The sequence below is a fragment of the Calypte anna genome, chromosome 1 (assembly GCF_003957555.1).
Source record: "Calypte anna isolate BGI_N300 chromosome 1, bCalAnn1_v1.p, whole genome shotgun sequence".
In the NCBI taxonomy this organism is placed as follows: domain Eukaryota; kingdom Metazoa; phylum Chordata; class Aves; order Apodiformes; family Trochilidae; genus Calypte; species Calypte anna.
The window spans coordinates 33,093,427-33,115,852 of record NC_044244.1 but is presented as its reverse complement, the minus strand read 5'-3'; the positions used below and the strand labels follow the sequence as shown (position 1 = coordinate 33,115,852).

Below are 22,426 nucleotides of genomic sequence, written 5' to 3'. Positions count from 1 at the left end.
CCACAAACAGGCTATCTTGTAAAACTGTCAGTACTCCCCACCACAGGTGCAGGCATGGATATATGCCCCAGGCAGAAGACTGACGCTGACTTCTCTGCTGCTGTCCTCATTTTTTTCTCCCTTTTGTCATTCCTGCTCACCCAAATGTCCCTCCTCAGCTGCACTGAAAGACTCCACCCGCCCCTCCTCACATCAGCAAAGGGGAAGGGATCATCAATCTGTCACTGACAGCTTGTCTACGTGACAAAGCAGACGGATACAGAAAGAGTGGAAATATTGTTCACATTGTTCTGTGTGGAATGGGACCTGTGGATCTATAGGTGTATCCTATAGATACACCTTCCTCTTCCCCTCCTCTATGGCAACCATCCCAGCTCCTAACCAATAACCCTTATGATATCCTTTTTTTTAAAAAAAAAAAAAATTAAAAAAAACACCAACAACAAAAACTCCTCTACAGTAGCTCTTCTTCCATTTCCTCCTGTGTCTGTTCCTCCTTCCACACAATCTTTGAGATGGACAAGGGGCAGCTTTTGTTTCTCTTGGTGCTAAGTGCCTGCGTGTTGGTTGCTCTGTCTGGGTTGCCTGCTGGCCAGATATGCAGTGAGCTCATATTGCAGCTCTTCTCTCTAGGGACTGTTATGCTTAAGCCTTCACCTCTAAAGCCACTAATTGTCAGGAAAAAGGTAGTTATTTAACAATTGTGACACTTCTTTCCAGCTATTAAATTTGCTTGAAACTGGACAGAAGTTACTGGAAGGGATATCTGAATGATGGTCCTAATGAAATATGCCACAGTCAAATAGACGTCTAGCAAACCTAGCTAAAAAGAATTGATATGCTAGAGATGCATGAGTTTTTTCACAGGTATTTATTGGACCCAGAACTGTCAGATTATATGTGATTAATATTTATAGAAAATGACCATCGTTCAGAAGTTTCACTCTGGGGGGTACACATATGTTTTTCAGTAGTTATAAATCCTTTAGATGGAACAGCTTTTAAATTCACATCAAAACAGAGCCCACTGAATAGCAAATATCCCCTAGCTGAAATATTTAAAGACACACTTTTGAAGATAAAGGTCACTAAAACTGTAACATTATACCAGAAAATAGTATGTGCTGACTGAAAGTTTCTTTCTTGCCCTTCCTGTGACTGCACAAATCAGAAGAGAACAAGGAAACAGCTGGTCAAACACAGATGAATCAGAGTGACAAAGCACACAAACAGAGATTAAAGAAGCTACAGACCACCAGGACTGAAATGTTCTTCTTTCAAATAAGACACAATTAAGAAAGGAAGACAGTCTCCTGTGTGAGACACCTGTAAAACTTATTCCCATCAAAGGCACAGCAAGGTTACAGACATACCATCCTCACTGGTATGGGGCTCTGTACTGGCATCCTGATCCACCTCCTCTAATGTACCATGTTCACTGTATGGGCTGTCACTGGAGGGAAAAAAAAGATCAAGCAGAGAGAGAAAACACAGCATGAGAAGGATGCTTCAATGAGCCTTAAACTTCAGCCTCTTTCTTCCCCAGTCCACTGGGGGTAACTTCCACATATATAAAAATATGCCACCCCCAGGAGATTAAGTAAAGTTATAATGTTATAAAGTTATGCACAACAGAATTCTCTTGACAGGCCGTGAATACACAATTACTGAAGAAGACTACACACCACTCCTTCAAACAACAATTATTAAGAAGCTCCCAGAACCTTCAAATCCCTTGTTTTATGAAAAGGGCATTAGTGCTGCTAAGAGAAGAAAGGAGTAGAGGCAAGGCATCCTAAGCTGACATTTGTTAAGATGGTTCACAGTCAGAAAGCCAGTTTCTGGCTGCACGCACTGCATAGTACACTTGGAATTCTGGCTGTGTCTGGCTGTAGCTTCCTCCACAAAACATTACAGAGAACCTCATCATTGCCTTTGTTTCATGTTTTTTACAGCAAACAGTTTCCTATGTGAACGTTAATGCTCTCCTCATTTATCTTCATACCTCTGTTGTGTGAGAAAGTCATTCTGTATCACAGGCATTATCCAGACAACCGATCTAATGATTTTGTTAAGGATACAGAAGAATGTTCTGACTTACCAGTAGTCATCTCCAGCCATGCATTTTTCATACACTGGGCCATCAAGTTCTTTAGCATCTGGAAAAATAGCCTCATGATGGATGATTATGGTTTTGATTATCTCATTCACGTGTGCCTGACAAGACACCTGGTCTTGGATGTCTGGAACAGGCATCAGCGTTGGTCCAAAACAAATTGCCAGATTGTATGGATCCATCATGTTTTCATCACTGTACTGTGAAAGGCTGTTATAACAGAAAGATAAGAAAACTTGACTTTTCCACCATGACTAATTCTATTCTGAAAACTGAAGAAGATTTATTTTCCATCACAACTCAGAAATTCCCTGCTCTACTTGACACTTAATCCCACATACTGCAATAAACAAAAAAGGGGGAGGGGGAGAATTTCTTCAGTAGGCTATACAGAACAGAAAGTCAATTTATAGCACATATGTATGTACAGAGATGTATGTCTTCCTCACTGTTATATTTAGTATTTACTGATTTAATGGGTTAATGTAAAACAAATCCACTGCTGCAGTCCATTATCAGTTGATTTTCAGCTGATAACCACCAGTGACTATCCTTGAAGGTCTGAGAGGACTGGATCCAAAGCAGATCATATTTACCATTTCTGACCAGACCCTGATGCATCTCTTCCATCAACTGTCTATATAACTTAGGCAGTCTATATAACTACCTAAGAAGGTAGTTAAGTTCTTGGATCTTGCAAAACTCTTGTGACTTTTGGTTTCTGTTTTTACCACGCAACCTGAAATCTCCAAGCCCATGAACTCCCACAGGGGTTTCATTTTGGAAGAAACCAAAGCCAAAAGGCTTTGATTGTTCTTATCAACCAACATCTGCAAGGTCTCCTTTCCTCCAGAAAACTCAACATTACTACTTTACTATTTTGATTCTGAATGAAAAATTGCTCTTTATTCCCTGTGCACTGGCACTTCTAGGGAAATGGGGTTCTGTGCAGGGCCAGTCACACAGAACTTGAAGCACTGGACACCTTTTACCTCAGTGTTGTTAAGCACTCTGAAACAACATACAATTTACTGTGTCTCTTTGTGTTTAAATACAGCACCATATTCCCTTAAAAAGCAAATTTTACAGATTTTAAATGCACAAACAATACAAACCTGCTAAATTACTCCCTTCATAATTAGCTGGGAAAATTAATCACGTTCTCCTCATTCTTATGCCATGATTTGTTATCCTATCTTATGTGTTGACATCCTTTTTCTACTGATTTATAAGGTGGTTCAGCCCTTGTATGTGTCCAAGGATGCATAAAAAATATTATCATTCTAAAACATGTAAAGTCCTGTTGGTGGTCCCCAGGGCTCAATATTAAGGCTGATACTGTTCAACATCTTCATGAATGGCCTGGACAACAGGATGGAGTGCACAGTCAGCCAGCTTAGAGATGATGCCAGGCTGTGAGGGACAGCAGATGTGCTAAAGGGCACGGTTACCATCTAGAGGGACCTTGACAACAAGGAGGAATGGATGAACAGGGATTTCACCAAATTCAACAAGGACGAATGCAAAATCCTGTCAACTGGGATGAAATAATCCCATGTATGATTACAGGCCAGAGCTGACTATTAGATATCAATTCCTATGGAAAAGCACTGGGAAATGCAGTTACTGGACAAGAATTTGGATGTGATTCAGCAATGTGTCTTCCAGTGATGAAGGCTACTTAGATATCTGTGTATTAGGAAAAGCAAAGGCAACAGGTCAGGGGAATTGATTATTCCCATCCCACTTGGTGCTCATGAAGTCAAGACAAAACCTTTAGCAACTTGATCTAACTTCAGAAGCTCTGAGCAGGATGCTAGACCAGGTGAAGTCAAGCCATGGGGTCTGATGACTTCATGTGGCCAACCAGACCTTACTGCATCTGCAAAAAGTAGAACTTGATTTGCAGAAAGTCAGACTACAAGAATGTTTTTCCTGCAGATGTATCAGGAGCAGTGTGGAGGCATATGAGATTTATCCTGCTCTTTGAATTGCATTCCTGGAGAGAACACAGATGACCATGTAACAAGTATAACCTTGTACAACTCTGGCCAATCTGTATGTCTAAGTAGAGGAGAAGCTGTGATATAAACCTGTGAGACATTTACACAGTGTCACAACAGGGGGATGAGTTAAAGGTTTCAATGAATGGTTATTTTCATTAAACTTTAGATGTCTGCCTCTCTTTTAAATATTGCTTGGAAGTGGTTCAGAAATTACTAGAAGAAAGGAAGCAGGAACAGCTGTGAATACAGGCATGCACACACAGCCTGGCTGCAAAGCCCCTGTTTCTATAGGAACAGACAGGATGGATGAAATGGGGAAGGTCACAAAGACAGAATGAATCAGCACAGGGCAAATTTAGAAAAAAAAAAAAAAAAAGAGGAAAAAGGAAATATGAAAACAGATATAACAGGAAACAGACAATATGGCAGCAAAAAGAGAAAAGCTAAAATCAGGGGAAAGTTCACAAGAATCAAAACTTGCAGTGAAAATACTGGGGTCAGCTAAACAGGAGAAGGCTCTGAAGGACTGGAGGGAGAAACACAGTCCAATTGCCAAATCTATCTTTAATTTTCTATTTGAGAATTAAAAAGTTTTTCTGTGTTGATGAAGACATGAACATCACTTTCCCTTTCTCACACATCCCTCCTTGCAGCAGCTTGCCTGTGTTTTGCAATGTGAGAAGCAAGCTGCCTGATATCAAAGCATACACAGGGGATGTATGTTCTCTATACTGGTGGCCCTATTACCACAAAACAGAAGCAGCAATACAAAGTCTCACCTTGGCAGTGCCCAGCATCAAATAGGTAGCTTGCAGTACCTGTGATGTTTCAATATACTGTTTATTTTTCCACATCAGGAAATTACAAATAGCTTGAGATAAGGAAAAAAATTTTCTATTTTTAAATTCATCAATTATTTTTAATGTAGTTACAGTTTGTATTTGTCATTTTTCTTATCAGCTTGTTTTGTTATCAGCTTTAATGCTATAGCCTGCACTCCTCATTTCAGACAACATTTTAATCTGTCTTACTATAACCTTGTCCAGTTTTGGACAAAGGGAATTTTAATTTGAATGAAAATTGGTGTTTTCCTTCTGTATTCATTGCCAAGTTGAAGATCATCTTTTGTGTTAAATGGAGCCTAAATATAACTCTACATAGAGCATGAGTGAACCCAAAGAACTTCCATACCAGCAGAGGGAGGCAGATAAATGTGCATTCCTTGGGGAATGATGAAGTACTTACTGGTTGAGGAAGGCAAAGAGGTATCTCATCACTATAAGGACAGACCTGGGCAAAGTAAGGAGGAGTTTGCGGATGTGAAGAGCCCTCTCATAGAGATTGTCTATTCCTGCAAACAAAGGAAAGGATTTTAAGTTTCCTTTTAATATTATGGTTTGAAAAAGCATCCATTCACTAGATCTACTCCAGCTCTTTACTATCACATGTCCCTAGCCAGTATTTTCCCGTTTTGGTCTAATAATAATAATAAAAAAAGATCTAGAAGTCCTTCTCCCTCTCATTAAAACCACAGAGTTCAAAAGTAATATCTTCATATATCAGAAGTCACACAACTGGTCTAGGTCAAACCCTGTGCCACTTTCAGAACTAGACAACTCACAAACCAGTATATAAATCCACAGAACCAAGAAGATATGTTTGCCATCAGTTTCAAATACCCTCTTTTTTCAGATATTCATATCAGCTATAATATTCCAATCTCTGAGCTTTTATAATGATTTTTCTTAATCAAATGTCCAGCTATAACCTCGTATTTTTTTTACTGGCAAAGTAGGACAAAGCCCTTATGTTTTACGGTGTGTAAGAAACAAACACAAAGATCACATGTATTTTCCCAAATTCTTTTGAAGCGGGCACAACAAGGTCAGCTTAATAAAAGCATCAGTTCCTAATGTTTTATAACAAGGATGCATTATCTTCTCTGTTGGTCAGAAAGATTATGTGTCTCTAAGCATGGTAGTGATGGAAAAAAGAGGATAAATTGTTTTTCAGAATAAGTAATATTTCAATTTTTTACTCAGTCTGTTTTCTGTGTAAAGGACACTGTTAGAAACAACCTATATTTCAGAAATGTTTTTTATGTCAGCCAAGAAAGAATGTTGTAATCAACAATATCTAGGGGAATCTTAGCAGACTACATGAGTTCAGTGGAACTGAAATGGATATTAAAAAATTTGGAAATGAGAAGCAGAAGCTGATTCCAATAGCTGAAAAACACGGTATCACAAAATGTGATATTTCACAGCATATATTTAAAGTAATAACTTACATAAAAACATCCTAACTGTAAATGGAATAGCTAGTGTTTATTTGTGTTCTTTGGGATAGCTATTTCTGCCAATCAACATTTATTTGTAGATGAAAAATATGTGTTGACTTGTGTTTCTTAGAAGAACAACTGGTGCCTGGTAATTAGCATTTTGGTACTAAGAACTAAACACAAGCAAAGCATGCTGGCAGAGACTTCTGTCAGCCACACAGAAGTGCTGTACTTCATTAGGAAATGCCACTGTGGTAAACGAAGGGGGAAAACCTGTTTCCACACCTGCATGTACCCGAGATCCCACTGGCTCAGCACCTCCAATGTGCTGAGGAACAGAAGATTTCTGAGTCACATTGAACCCAAACTCCATCTCTAAATCAGTTAAAGCCATTACACTTTCTAGTGCAGTGTGGGGCTTGGCATTTAGTTTTATGTTTCTGTAAAACTTGCACTGCATGAATCAAGAAGTATTCCTGGTTACTGGGTAAGAACCAGAGTCCACAGCAGGGATGTGCTAGGCTTGAGATCTGCTGGCACAGGAATGATCTGCAGACTCCTCCTCTCCTTTCCCAGTGGATCCCACATCCTGGAGATGGCAATACTTCGTACCTTCACGTCTGCCCAGTAGTGCCACATGGCTACTCTGCACAGCCCACAGACACCAGTTTTACTGCCAGGCCTTTCTCCACTTGTCTAAACTAAGACAGGTGGAAGGAGCCTGACCATATCTTCAGTTCCCAACCTTCCAGCAAAAGCAGCTGCTGTCAGAGACAGTGGCACTTTGTGATCCCCCAGCTCAGCTGATCTTCCCCCTGAGAAGCCCATCTCTAAGTTTCTTATGGTGTGAGTGGTTTGGGTGCTGTGTGTATTTGTGTGTGAGTGGATTTTCTATGGAGTTGGGCTGAGGCAGCAAGGTCCAAAGGCATTTTGGTTACATCTTTCAAGGCTCCCGGCCTCAGCATCACTGTGGCACAGCTCCTGCCTTACCACCCTGTGTGCTGGAGGTGGGAAGCTGTGATACAGCACCAGGACCTGTACCTGTCTTCCACATTAAAGCCTTTCCTGTGCTGCAGACCTGCCTCTTCCAGCCTGTTCTGGAGACCAGCCCTCAATCAGCTTCAGTCATCACTGTGCTCAAATCAGACCTGAGAAATGTACTGCCCAGGCTCCAAGGTGTGTCCAGCAGCTCCTCCCAGCAGAGTGCTGCCTACCCTGGTGCAATAGCTCTGTCTAAACCAGTGAGCTAAACCAGTGGGGTACATAGTCTTTAATGCCAGCAGGCAGCTACCACACTGTAGCTATCACATTCTCCAAGGTGATTGTGGTCTGAGCAATCTACAACTCTTAACAAGCAGGTCCCAGACATGGTTCACAAAATATACAAGCCAGGAACTGGTCCCCATAGGTAGCACAGACATGGCAGAGTAGGTACAGAGTTTGGCTGAATGGCCATGTGCTGAGCTATCCCACTGCCCTTCTAGGAGCATGGCCAGTATTAGGTACTAGCAGGTCACCTCTACACTGAAGCAAGAAGCTATCCATGCTGGAATGAGGTGTGTCTATTTCCAATACCTTCCTGGAAACCCAGCCCCAGTTTTCCTCAAAGCCCCTTTATTGAAAATCCAAACCACTGCCAAGTTGTAAAATCATGTGCTTTCCATGCTATTTCAAAAGGCTTGCTTTAATTTCTCAGCACTGACTTTGCTTAAAGGATATAGGTAACAATTTTACGTGTTTGCCTGCTGCTTTTAATTGAGGAACCAAATTTCATAGTTGGCTGTGTGTATGCAGTGCGTGAGTGTTTGGGTATGCAGGAAAGAAAGAATGAATACAGAGCAATCTTTCTGCATCCAGGCAGAAAGAATTTGCAGCTCTGCTGCTTTGCATGCAGAGGGAAGAGAAAGCATTACTTTGCCTCCATCAGATTTTCTGAAGAGAGCCTAGGGGCAGAGTGGCCATCCAGCCTACAAGCTGGTTGCTGTGAGAAGCCAGTGACAATCCCAACACTGCAGAAAGCTGGTTATGTCACCCCTCTCACTGCACTGCTATCGGAGGCCCTCTTTCCATTGCTCTGATTTTCAAGAACTGTAATTAGCTCTACCCCAGCACCTCGTGAGGTATTACCCACTTCTCAGCTAAGAAAAGTGAAGCACAGATATTACACGACTTGTCCTAATGCAATGAGCTCCCAAGCAGAAAGAGAAATCAGGGGATTTGAAAACTGGTTCATTACTCTAATGATAGGATGAAATTCACATTCCCAAACACAAGCAACAGGACAAGCCTCTGGCAAGGCCAAGCCTGCTGAGAGCTAACGTGTTTTTTTTCTGACTGAGAAGTGAGGGAGGGAAAGGAGATCCCTGTGAAGGACACATGAATATCAACCACAAATCAAGACTACAGTCAGGTAAATATCACAATAAAAAATGGTTATTATTTTCTAGTTCCCAGCTCTCAGAGCAAAGCAAAAATTGTGGAGCTCTCATCTGATGTACCTGCCTTCCAGACCTGTCTCAGCCACGGGGATCAAACCCACAAGCAGCAAGAGTTTCCTGCCAGACAGACAAGGTATTTGGCATGGGAACACTGTGCTCTTGTCAAAGGGGAGCTACAGTTCAGCCCAGAGCACAGGAAACACTTGTGGGGTGACACAAAAGGGGAAGAGGCCAGCTTATAGGGCTTCATCACTATAGTGTTCTGTGGAAAAGGCAGACAGCCCAGCCCAGCTCTCTTAGAGTGGTTTTTTTCACACAATAATGGAAGAAAGCATTCTAGTAATAAGAGGACCTTGGCTTTCTATGTATCCATTAAATTATTGAGGCACCTAAGCATCAGTGCTTAGGATCTAAGGAGCCTCCACCAGCTACTACAAAAAAAGAAAACCAGGAGGACTCTTCAGAGGTCATTTAAGTCTAGAATCTTACACTTTGACTTCACCTTAATCACCTTTGAGAGACATCCGTCCAACCTGTTAATAAAATCCTCCAAAGAGGCAACAACCTCCACAGGAAAATCTGCTGAGGTACAATCTTGCATTGCTCTTGGAAAAGATTTACTTATTGATCTCCCAAGGACTTCCTCTGCAAACTCGCCTTGTCCTTGAACTGGATGGATTAATCCAGCTGAGACTAATGTCATTGCATAAATTAATTACTTATCAGCCAGCTGCCTCTTTGTCAGCCATGGGCTAAGAACCAGTTCTCAACAGAATGAGGTAGGCAATAAAATTCCAGCTGCACACCTTAAAAGGTGTGATCTTCAGGCTCCAAGAACACTGGAACCTGTTCTGGAGGTGGTGTCACCTTCGCTTACTGCAGAGATACCTGGAATCACAATGAACTTTTCCATGCAAAATAAAACACTTTAATCATCTGGTGATTCAAAATATGGGTTTTTTTTTTGCAAAAGCAGCCTCTAATGTAAAACAGATTAAAAGTGAACAATTTGCTTCAGAAGAGTAAAGGAAACCTGAGAAGGGAGAAAACACGATTACTAAAACAAGCCCCTGGAGGCAAATAAAACAAAACTAAATTATAAATGAGGGCAGGGATACATTCATCCTAAATAATGTTAATTGAAGTTTAATTAGGCAATAATCCTGAAGTAGTACAGCATGGAAAGGGCAGTAAATATCCAAATATGTAAATATAGCATTTTTTACAAGAGATTTTTGCAAGAGAGCAGTTGCTGGTGGATCTAAAATATTTTGGGACAACTGGACAGACACATGCCTTCATCACCCTGGCTGAGTTCAAAATGCTACAGAAGTACTGTGCTTTCCACAGCTGTGCTCTACACATGGCCTTTCCTGCACTGCTGGTGAAACATGGTTATCAGCAAGGAGCAGATTCAGTTCAAGACCTGAGTTCTGGATTGTGTCTGTTCTACCACCTTCTGTGGGACAGTAGCAGAAGTAACAAAAGAAATGCAAACATTTTGCAAAGGGAAGAGGAGATTGATCAGGAGATGTGGAATGAGAAACCTGGTGCCACACTAACAACCAGGGCTGTGCCAACAAAGCATATTCCACAGGCAAGGGTAGTAAAGAGGAGGAAGAAGAAAGCAAACAATGGTAATCTAAGTGATATCTCTCCTGTTTTGAAGGCTAAAATCCAATGTGGTATTTCTGTGTGGTGGTCACTTGCTACTTCTACTTAGAGTGGCACCTCCTAGTATCAGAGTTCATGCATAATGTGTATTTTACACATCTGCTGAATGGACTTGCAGATGTAAATTTTATGGTCCATTTACTGCTGAGAAGTCATCTACATGAATCTACATGTATTCGTGCTCAAGCTAACAATTTGACCCATCACTTTGGTAGACGGGTCCAATCCAACTCAAAGATATGTTATATATTAACTCAGCACTGCCACTTACAGATCCTTCAGATCTATTTAAGAATGAATTACTGGAGGACAAACACAATGGACTCCACTGTCACTTAGAGAAAGAAATGGTTGCTGTCTTTTTGTTGAAACTTTTTCAGGAAGAGTTGACAATTCAGAATATACTTTTTTACTTTTTAAGTAAGTCCAATAGTCTGGAAAGGCAATAAAATAATTTCCTTCTATGATATTTATGCCTTTAGGTAAATGGACACCGCTAGAAGCAAGGGACTGAAATGATGAAAATCAGAAGGAAAAAAAGATGTATTTCATCAATCCTGGCATCTTAGCATATCAAATTTAAGGCAAGGGAGATGAAACCAAGAAGAATTATAATCACCTGGGCAGAATCTAAGCTGTCTGGGTAGCTGTGTCTGCTGCTACCCTACACAGCTATGCATGTAGAAGTGATTCATGTTTCTAAAAGCTCACACACCAGGAACGTTCCCCAGCAGTAAAGGTGAAGTATGGCCAGCCCTGAGCACAGATTTGGTACCCTCTGCCTACAAGTAGCTCCTGTTACAAATATTTTGCCTGTGTTTGGCCCAAGCTGTTTCTACAAAGGGGCAGGAAAGAAGTAGAGGGCAACTCTCCTTCCTTTCCCCCATCTTGTTTTACCCTCTGGACTCTTAAGTGCTGGTGGCTGCAATAGGACCCACTCTTTTTGCTGAGAACATGGAATTATGGCCCATAAACAGATTGATTCTTTACATTCTGTTCTATCTCTCCTGCTTGCTCTGGAGAACTCATAATTTAGTCCAAATTTTATCTAAACCAGTTCATAAGCCCAAACAGAATAACATTGTTCTCGTGAGTCTAATTAGTACAAATTGGCCTAAAAGTCACAGTCATTTTGTGCTGTATTTGCAAAAGGGAAAGCATTAAATCACAATGCTCTATTTCATTTGGAAATGTATGCATAAATGCAAAGGAATTCCTCAGTGACTCGACTGAGGAAAGGTTCATTTTGCAGCTGTAGCCTCAGTTATGTTTGACATCCATAACTAAGTACTTCAGTTTCAAGGATTTTTTCACTGGCAACATTCCATTTCCATATAAAATGTGTGACATTCTGACCTTTTACAATTTTATGTGAACATTAACTTTATGAATTTGCTTTCTCCCTCCTCCCTCCTTTTATAACAATTTCTGTCAACGATTAAAAAACCCACACTGACATTTATCTTGAAATAACTATTTGAAAACAATTTAATACTTATTTCTTTCCCCACTGTTTATCAGATAGCGAATACAATATTAATTAAGAGTATTTAAACTTTCTAAATTAAAAATGTGAAAGCTTTTTGGACTTTGCAATTGCTAAGAAGTTACAGTAATGTGTGTTCCCACAGAGAAAAGGGAGTCTGCTCCTCTTAGCATGCAGACCAGCAGACTTAACATGTGAGGCCATAAGAGCACAGAAAGAGACTGATAGAACTGTGACATCTTCAAAGTCTGAAGTGGGAGAAAAATCTTGCCTAAGAGTATCTTCCTTTTTTGCAAGATATACAAAGCATTAAGGTTAAAAGGTAGCAATGGAAGAGTGTCTTTGAGACAGGCAATTTTAGATAGGATGTACCACAAAGGATGTTTACACTAAGCAGTGACAGCTACTATATTCTTAAATGCTTGCGTGTGTTTTTTTTTAAAAAAAAACCATCTTATTCCCTGGGAGTAATGGGCCACTCAATAAAGCACATAGAATAGGTACACAGCTGGAAAAAAGCTTCACCTCAGGCTTCTCAGATAATCAGAAGATGCAGAACACTGTTCCCAGCATGTGGTTCTGGGGCTGGCTGTGGGTGCAGAAGCTTCTTCCCTGCTCACACCCCATTCAAAACAGCCACTGCAACAACACAAACTAAACATACACCCATGTGCTTAAGGAGAAAAACCCTTTTATCCTTTTAGCCGTGTTTCAAACTTCTCTCCCCTCCCTCTGCTGAAAGAAGGCACTGACATGCTATTTCAGAGATAATCCTGGAGGAGGTTCAGAGGAGACCTCATCACTCTCTACAACTCCATGAAAGGAGGGTGTAGCCAGGTGGGGGTTGGTCTCTTTTCCCAGGCAAGACAAGATGGCACGGTCTTAAGTTGTGCTGGGGGAGGTTTAGGTTGGACATTAGAAAGAATTTCTTTACGGAGAGGGTGATCAGACATTGGAATGGGCTGCCCAGGGAAGTAGTGGATTCTCCATCCCAGGAGATATTTAAAAAGAGACTGGATGTGGCACTCAGTGCCATGGTCTGGTAACTGCAGTGGTAGTGGATCAAGAGTTGGACTTGATGATCTCAGAGGTCCATTCCAACCCAGCCAATTCTATGATTCTATGATTCTATAACCTTGTGGAAACCAAATCACACAACAACAAAATCATCCTCCCTCGGTTTCCTCCAAAACCTGCCAGAAACAGATCTGTGACTCTCACTATATATTAGGAGGAAGAAAATCCTCTGCTTTCTTGTGAAAGCAACAGTAGAAGTCAAACCTAGCAGAACTATTCATTCATTACACCCTGTTTTGACAGGCTGTTGTGGAGATGACAATCCAGCCCTACCACAGCCTGAGTGAACAGCTGGCAATCAGATGGCAACACCTCTTTCCCAATAACTGTCTCATTTAACCAAGTGGCTGGGAAAAGCAGTGACTCTTTTCCAGGCTATTGGTTGTTATTGATTTCAGCTCTGCTGGATGATACTATGATTTTAAAAAAAGCTTGTCAACTCTTTTGCAAGAAAATAATCCACTGCTTAGTTGGAACATGCAATAGCTGGACACGTTCTAAGGAAACCAAGGGCTAGAACTAGTGATAAAGTATTCAGTGGCATTTGCCTTGAAGTTCTTAATCACAAATGACTACTCTGGAATAACTGAACTGGATTCCTCTCAGACAGTGATGTCCTGAGATGTTGGGGAAGCTCTACTGCCCGCACAAGTTCCATGTGAGTGTACTCAGTCCACTGAACTTCTACCCCTATTATCAAATACCCCATCCCGTCTCCAGAAGCTTCAATGGTAAGCAGAAACTCCCTGAAATCCTCTTCTTGGAAATCATTTAAGAGGTCGTTTTGGACAAATATTTTTGTGCCTCCTAAGCACTCATTTGTAATCTCTGTAAGGCGAATTCTTAGTGTTTTACAATTCTGTTTACAGCTCTTAAACACAGCAGAAGGCAATACCACCTCCACATATAAGAACCACTAATTCTGTTTTTCTTAATGCTTAGTCAAAAAAAAAAAAAAAAAAAAAAAAGAAATTCACTGGGCAAAATCTGACAGCAGAAATTTTGAAAAGGAAATCTGGTACTAATAGTTAACAATGAAAGCAATTAATCATTAGAACTGCTCCTCCAAGAGTGCAGTAGGTTTTCTGTCAATTGAAGCCATTAAATCAATAACTTTTTCCAGCAGACATGCTTTAATTCATCCAGAAGTTATGGAAATCTGCAGGATTATGAGGTAAAGTTTCATGACCCCTGTCATGAAGAAAATAACTCAGTCAAAATGATCCCTTTTTAGATTTCAGGTTCTATGCTATGACTCGAAGACATTTCTTGGGCTGTGGCACCACAGTTAGCTACAGCTGAATGAAGAGTATGCTCCCTAAATAGCCTATGTCCTCCTTAGCATCAGGGTTCAGAATGTTAAACTGCAGTTTTGAGGTCCTCCAGGACTCCTCAGTACCACTGAGTGTGTAAATAGCAACAGCTGCAGAAAACCCAGCCAAAAAAGAAACACAGAGTGTTGCACATAAACCTGGAGATGGCAATTCATGTCTTTGTAACCTCCAAGTGTTATTACTGCAATCCTTCCTATCCAGGAAGGAAACTACATGCATTGGGTTCACCCTGGCAGGGAGCACAAAAGCCCATCTGATGGCCAGCCCAGGATACTGTGCACACATCAAACCACGGTCCTGACTGCTGGGCTGAGACCCCTTTGCTAAAGCAACCCAGTCTGGAGAGAGCCTGCCCTAATTAATATCCCTAATGACTGGCCCTTGTTACCTGTGAAACTGCCTCTTTCTCCATTCAGCTGAAGAAGACAGGTTCCTAAGGAAAGGTTGAAAGGTGGGAATTCTTCTGCAAAGCTTGCACCTCTGACTAATGGGCTAATGGGCTATGAGGGAACAGTAAGCCTACTGATGCCTGGCTTGGCCTCACCCCTCCTCAACACCTGCAGGCATCTGCTAGCTGGAAGAGGTTTTGTGCGTGCCAGAGCAATTCACTCATCCACTGAGATTTTCCTAAATTCCTACATCCTCTCTGTGCCAGGCTACAACCAGCAGCAGTGCACAGACCCATGCCATGCTCCTCCAATGCATCACATTACAGTCTGGTCATGGCTGTGTGTGGGAAGGCAGAGTGGGCTCTTCTGCTGATAAAACTCAGCTGCTCCCCTCTGGTCCTACACTGCAGGATTTTCCTGGCTGGGGGCTTTCAGCTGGGCACAGTAAAGGTGCAGAACCACACAACATCAAGCAGCTGGTTACTTATTCACCAGCACTGACCCCAAGCTGCAGGGCATGAAAACCTTCGTGGAAAAGTAATGTACTCTCTTTGCATGGTCATGACTTCATCCCCTTCTGTCTGCCCCAGTGCACAGGGGAAAATAATAGTAATGCGTTTAAATTTAACTATCTCTTGTATACCAAAATATATTCTTCCTGCCCTACTAAACAAAGAGTTGTACTGCAAATTAATCCCACTGGAAAAGGGGAACAACCACAGCTGCAAGTATGACTAATAACTGACCAGACTGTTACAGATGGCCAAAAAATCATCTCGGAAAAATCTGTGAAGTTAGCTCTTTTTTTCAGGCTGCTACTGTATATATGAAAGTAAAATTCTATTGAGAAAGAACCAGAGATTCATACTTACTGATGCAAGAAATAAGATCATTAAATCTTTCCTTAGGAAAGACAGGATTTTCCAGCCCTCGGAAATAGAGCTTCAGTACTCCAGCAACTGAGTTAATGTCATGGTTACTTTGGTCATCTGCCAAAGGATTTTCACCTTAAAAAGTAAATAAAGCAAATGAAATACACATGCAGGAGCATTCTTACATGCAACATTTTTATAAGTGAGTGGCATTTTTTGGGTTTTTTGTTTTTAGTGTGGGGGAGGTGGCAATGCAAACATTCAAGTAAGATAATAAACACTGATTTAGAAATCCTAGGCTATGATTAAATTAAAACTGGCAGCCTAAATAAACCTTCCTTTAAATTACATAACCTAGTGATCATTTAGGTCCTGCACTTCCAACTAACTATGGACATGTTATGATTTACACTTCTTAAAATAAAAAAGTCAAATGTTCTTAGCTGAATAGGGTTTCTCAAGCTGTTCTTGGGAACCTTACATAAAGGAAATCTAGTAAGATAACTCTTTGATTTAGAAATCTGTCTTCATTCTTAAAAACTAAGTAATTCAGGAGTATGTGCAAGTGTTTTGTGAAAACACTCTACAGGAACTGAAAACCTAAAGGCTGTGACTGAACTATGTGTAATTTTAAAGACTTAATTTTTATTCTGAAACACTTCAAAATGTCTGTATCTTCCAGATCAACAGTAGCTAGGAGAAGCTATTAGCAATATGGCAAATTTAAAAGGTAGAGAATGGGAGGATGTGACTTCACTTAGCATGTAAAAACAGCTGCTTCATGTATCTTGTCAAAGACAAGATCAGGTTTAAGAAGATATCTAACTAATCCTGGGGAGGAACAAAAGTACTGTGAATATTTTTTCATCCTTTTAGCACAGGACTTATTGCACCAAGGGCTTTTGTATTAGCAGATGACCTGCAAAAGGTTTTCCTGAGAATTAAAAAATAGCTTCTAAAATGCAAAAAGAGAGAATGTAAGAATGTAAGATTAAAGATTTGTAACTACTATTGCTTTAACCCAATTAGGGGGTGATTGCTGGATACTGGCTCCCCTAGCAGAGCACATTCTGGGTGTTTGAGAAGTTGTACCCACTTCCTGGAATCTTTCCCATTATTCCTCTACTGGGGCTGAAGTTTCCTTCAGGAATGAAAACAGCGACTGAAAATGTAAAAACCCTTTGGCAGCCCGTTTTGTCCCTGATTGTGATGCTACTTTGGCAGAGAGACCAGGAAGCTGAGCACTTGTATTCCAGAAGATCAAGTAACAGCATTCTCAAGTTGCATTAAGTAGTCTCTTGAATCCATTTAAAAAAAATATAATCTCTCTTTTCTTTCTAAAGTGAACTATTACTTGCAGTTTATCATTAACAAAAGACTGAAGTTTACAGCTGATTCAAGAGCCATAGGCCTTCCCTAAAGAAAAATGAAAACCAACCTCAAGCTCCCATGACATAATGGGGAAAATGTTCACCTGACATCATGATACTACATCTTTAAGCATATGACAGTGCAAAGTTTTAGGTGTGATGCACAAAGTACAAAGAAGAAACAGCCAAGGAAGTAACTAGAATTTGTATGATTTTAAAATGTCAGATATTAAGGGGTCCAAATAAATGAAGATGCAATTACCTCTCTCAAATGAATTCTTAATATCATTGACTTCCACCTGAGAACCAGACACTCTAAAAATTCCCTGATGCTGAAGACCTGCAGGGAAGGAAGATGGAAGACAGTGGTGTGAAATGAATCTAGTTTTAATTTTAAAAACTCTTAATCTCTATTAAAACAAAAAAAAAAGCACAAAAAAGCACAAAAAAAAAAGAAAAAAAACACCAAAAAAAAACCCAAACAAAAAAAGCAGTGGTGGTGCATGAGACAAAAGATACACAAAAAAGTCAGGGCAATAATGAAATGACATTGTATGTTTGTATGTCCAGAGCTTACCGTATAAATTGATAAATCTGATGCAGCTTTCCACAATGAGAGGAATGACTTGTCCTGAATCCTGGAAAAACAAGAGCAGAAAGCATGAACTGCAGACCTGAAAGAGGGATCCTCCCTACTCTGGACTGAATGTGAAACTTAATTTTCTTGGTCAGTCCTGATGGACATACAGTGCTGGCAAAAAACCACGTAAGAAATCATATCATTTCTAACAGAGTTCTCTTCCCACTTAGGGAGGGGGAGAAAATAGTTGAAGAGAAGAGATTAAGATTCTTCATTAAAATAATTGAATTGGAAAATTCAGAGACTTTATTCTCCACCTCTGCTACTGTATCTGGCTAACACTGTATGTGACATCTAAACTCATGCATGGGTTTTAGATTTTTGAAGCAAAATGAGTTAAAGCAGTGAATTTGCCTTTTAACAAGTTTATTACTACTAATAATAATTAATTACAAAGAGGATCTCTCTGAATCTTACTTACCTTTTTTTTCCTGGTGGAGAAGATCCTACATGGATCAATTCCTAATCCTACATGGACCAATTCCTAATCCGACATGGACCTAAGCACATATTCTGATGATTTGCATGTCCTAACACAGGGCAGATGATGGCCTAGCACACTATTTCAGGCTGCATTACTGCTGTCTGGTGAACTGCAGCTTTTTGAAGCTAAGCAGATTATTCACCTGCCTCTTCCATAGGCACTGGAAAGGGAAATCACAGCCTGCACCTCCCCAGCTGTGACTGGCAGGACTCAGGAATCCAAGGTCCTGGGCTCTGCCATGACACAGAAGAAGGTCTACAGCTACATCTTCAGCTGTGTAGTGGTGTTTTAATGAGAGAGAAAAAAAATGCTTGTGATGGCAGGGGCAGAAGATGACTATGCACTAATTTTCAGTGAGTTCTTTTCATTTAAAACTGCTGATTTTCCAAAAGTACTGTCTCAGTCTGTCCTCTGTACCTTTCTGGCACTTTAAAAAATGGATTGTTTAACTCAAACACATTAATGACTCCAAGTCTTCAAGTCTCTATTAAAGACACAAATCTTGAGATTAAAAATTATTTAGAAAGATTGGTGCTTCTACTGGAAAAATTACTGTTTCATAAATAATAGGTACCTTTTAAATTCTTGTCTTGGAGGCTATAATTTTTCTTTGCAAATGAATTTCAAATATATAATGACTCAGACTTTTCATTTGGACTGATACATTTGAAAATTTAATATACCAGTCTGTATTACAAAGCCAAGATTTCATAAGCACCTTCAACTCAGAATATGTACTTCCTCTTACAGACCAGTCCTTCATTTTCATGCTAAATTATGGGCAATCTATTAATTAAGCCCAAGTAGAAGAAAAGCCAACTACTAAAAAAAAAGTTTGAAAAATAACATACAGTGACAATGGAACATTGGACTTCCTGAGATAACCTAACTCCTGATTTTCTGTGTACTCCATGCTGTTTTAGTGGGCACACAAAACCGTACTGTTAATTATGCTGTTTAAATTGTGGGTTGTTTGTCTTTTAATTTAAAGACTGACTACCCAAAAATTAATAATGTCTGGATGAGCATTTTCTGTTTGGGTTGTGTCATGATTCTGTAAACTGAATAAAAAAACTTGCATGGAACAGGTCAGTTGCTAAAACCTGAAATAGTGAGCAGCTTGGCTCTTCAAAAAGCTGATTATTAGAAAACATGCACAACATGCACCCATAGCTCCTGTTAGTACACTGGTTCATGCAAAGATTGTAAAACCTTGGAAAAGATACTGTTTGCAGTAAGAAATTATAAAGAAAATAAATCACTTTCATACCTGGTTTTGGAGAATCTGTTCAGAACCATGCACAACTTTTTAATTCCCTGAAATGTCCTAAACTAAAAGCTTTGGATTTTGGGTCTAATGATAGGAAAATATTTTGAAGTAACCATCTGTGTTGGTGAAATGTCAAGAACAGTGACCCTACTGCTGCTGTGAATTTAAACCAATGTGTGTAGTTTGTGAATGTATGTTTGAGACTAATTATCATTTTGCATTATTCAAAAATGTAAAAAAATGCAACTTGGTGTGATGCTGTATTTTATAACCTGTTACCCTTTTGTGCCTAACGAAATGACTCATTCCTATCAGGAATGACACAGTCTGTGGCCAGGGATGCTTTCCTTGGTTAGTCCCTACACTGGCAAATCTATCATAAGGCTTTCTTTTCCTTGTTCCTTTTGAAAAAGTAACTATGCAGGATTCTCCACTTGCAAGTAAGCCCTGTCACCCACACTGCCACGTAGCATAACCCTCTGTGAGGGAAAATGACAGGGTGGTACTTCCCTCAATTAGCTCTGTGCTTCTGTAATCCAGGGGTTTTTATTGTGGGAGTTTCTGCTTCTTTGCTTGCATTTATCCTTGAGCAAGAAACTGTTCATGATATTAAACTCTTGCACCATGTGATGTATTTCCTGAAAGTCTCCACAACTCACAGCATCAGCTGTGCAGTAAGTTTCCCCTTCAGCTGCATTGGGAGTGACCAAAAGCTCTGTTCAAAGACAGCTAAAGTGGTATGGTGCCACTGAGCACAGAATTTGCTCTTCAAAACGTGCTTGCTAGCTGTGGCATACCATTCAAAGTCAGGATTTTGATTCACTGCATATACAGTAACATTTTTTTTTTTTAATTTTTTCTCTTTAGCTCTGTCAGATCATGTTCAGAGGAACTAATTCACTGCGAAGGGCAGGTGCTTGTTAATGAAGAATAAAATATTCATCATTTAAGACTACAATGACTCTGGAGTTGTGCTGTGGCTGTTTTGCCTGCTGTACTTGTACATTCATTTCTTAATGCAAACCTTTCCCTTCAGGTCTTTGAGAGAGCTAATTTTGGGCCAGGCATGAATGCAATCCGAAAGCGAGGCAGAGCTGGTTCTCTTGTCACCAGAACTATACCTGATGTCTCGTGTGAGAGTTCCTTCGGCCTCGGCTAGAAGCATTATTAGAAATAAAAGTATGAGAAAGAAGAAGATAGTAAACACAGCAAAGATACAAGATCCAGAATAGCGTTGATCACAATTTCACACAATATAATAAATTCCTAAAGTCACAGGAAATCAAACCCATGGTAATACTGCTCTGAAAACTGAATGTAATGAAAATGGCAAGCAGGAAATTGTGCTAAGCTGTGGGATGCACCACTACATCCTATCTTCTACATGATGCTAAGTTTCCTAACAAAACCAGGCTGCCAATACTATCCCTACTTGATAAACAAAATGGTGGGGAGGCTAACACGAGAAATTAATCACCCTCTTTCCCTCTGACTTCAGGAAGTATTATATTGATCAACTGGGAAAGAAAAGAGCCCCAGGACAGACTTAAACATAATGATCAGCCTCAGCTGATGTGAGGTGGGGACCATTATTGCAAGAAGTGTTGAGATCAGCCACGGGGGGGTGGCTGGTGCCAGTACCTTGATGAATGACTCCAAATCACCATTAAACAACTTAGCATTACACTGTGATTGGGGTCTGGGCTTCCTGTGTTTCTGGGGCTTAGGGGGAAGATTTGGAGGCCTAAGGGAAGGGAATATGATTACTAAGCAAGGTAGCATTAAGTCACACAACAAAATGAAATGTCTGCGAGCTCATGGCAACACAAAAGAACATTGTAAAGGGAGAAATAAACAGGGTACTTTCCATAAAATAAAGACTTTCCATCAAATTCAAGTGTAACAGTGATTAAAGAGTGGAGAACCACCACATTAAAAAGGCATTACTTAAAGGTAAATATTGACATTCCTTATGAATCCCTGCTTTGAAGTTTTACAATATACATTTATTCCAAACACTGCACAATTGGAATGGCTTTTTTTGTTGCAGTCATGCATGAAATTTGCAGCAACCACTGGAATTCATCCTGCCAGTCATGGCAGAACACAGGCCACTCGAAGCACCTCTGATCAAGCAGAAAAGTTGCTTCATGCTGTAGAAGCTTCAAATGAGAATCAAAGCTGCTCAGCACACTCCTCAAATGCTCCAAAACGAAACTGTTTGCATTTTTTACTAGAGCCAGGGAGGTTAAACAGCTTTAGCCTTCCACATCCACCCATCAGTATCTTCACACAAGAATAGAAACACCTTGCAAATTAGCTAAAGGAATTAAAAGCATATCATCAAGTTGAAACAAATAAACAAAGGCACCATAAAGCAAAAAGAAGACACAAAACTTTGGTCTGCAAATCATTTACCTAGAATGTGACACATGCAGTGTCTGGAAGAGATCACTGGAAGAGATTACAGGAAATATTGTTCTCCAAGTCACAATTAATTTGTGAATTTCAGGGCAGTCTGCATGCCAGCAGCTTCCCCAGCTCTTCTGCATCAGCAGTCCTATGGGTTTTATGGGTCCTATGGGTTTATGTTTCTATGGGTTTTTCAAGAATTAGCAAGAAAATCAAAGGTTTTGGTGGAGACGGTGTGGAACAATAATGCATAGAACATCAAGTGGTGAGACTTTGGTCTCTTTGAGTACAACCTATTTTAAACTCCTCTTTAAAGATATCCTTTTCCCTTCTACAGTTTAACATTTGCATGTTTTCTGGTCTATAAACTGAAGTGAACCCTGGGGCAATGGACAGGTCCTAGCTGAAGCAGGGGAACTGGTGCTGAGGAACAGATGGGAAGGCCCTGCTCTCTCAGAGTCTCTTTCTTGAGGGGACCAGCTGTGAGCAGACAGGAGGTAACATAGCTTCCAGCCATTCCCCCACTTTATTGCCTAAATCCATCCTCTTCTTTTGGCTGCTTATTGAGAGGGAATTT

General features: G+C 40.3%; 1 protein-coding gene across 2 annotated transcripts in view; it reads right to left on the bottom strand.

Moving 5' to 3' along the window:
* SRGAP1 (SLIT-ROBO Rho GTPase activating protein 1) overlaps positions 1-22,426 on the bottom strand; it is a 145,346-nt gene that overhangs the window by 9,565 nt on the left and 113,355 nt on the right. Inside the window, exons 12-18 of one of the 2 annotated variants that reach the window (XM_030449396.1) lie at positions 21,079-21,181; positions 17,621-17,681; positions 17,306-17,383; positions 15,674-15,808; positions 5,368-5,473; positions 2,102-2,326; positions 1,374-1,453 (exon numbers count right to left, since the gene is read on the bottom strand). In XM_030449396.1, coding sequence (XP_030305256.1) covers positions 1,374-1,453; positions 2,102-2,326; positions 5,368-5,473; positions 15,674-15,808; positions 17,306-17,383; positions 17,621-17,681; positions 21,079-21,181 — 788 coding nt within the window. Of the gene's footprint in view, positions 1-1,373; positions 1,454-2,101; positions 2,327-5,367; positions 5,474-15,673; positions 15,809-17,305; positions 17,384-17,620; positions 17,682-20,558; positions 20,593-21,078; positions 21,182-22,426 lie in introns of both variants that reach the window. The other variant, XM_030449402.1, reaches the window with a different exon arrangement.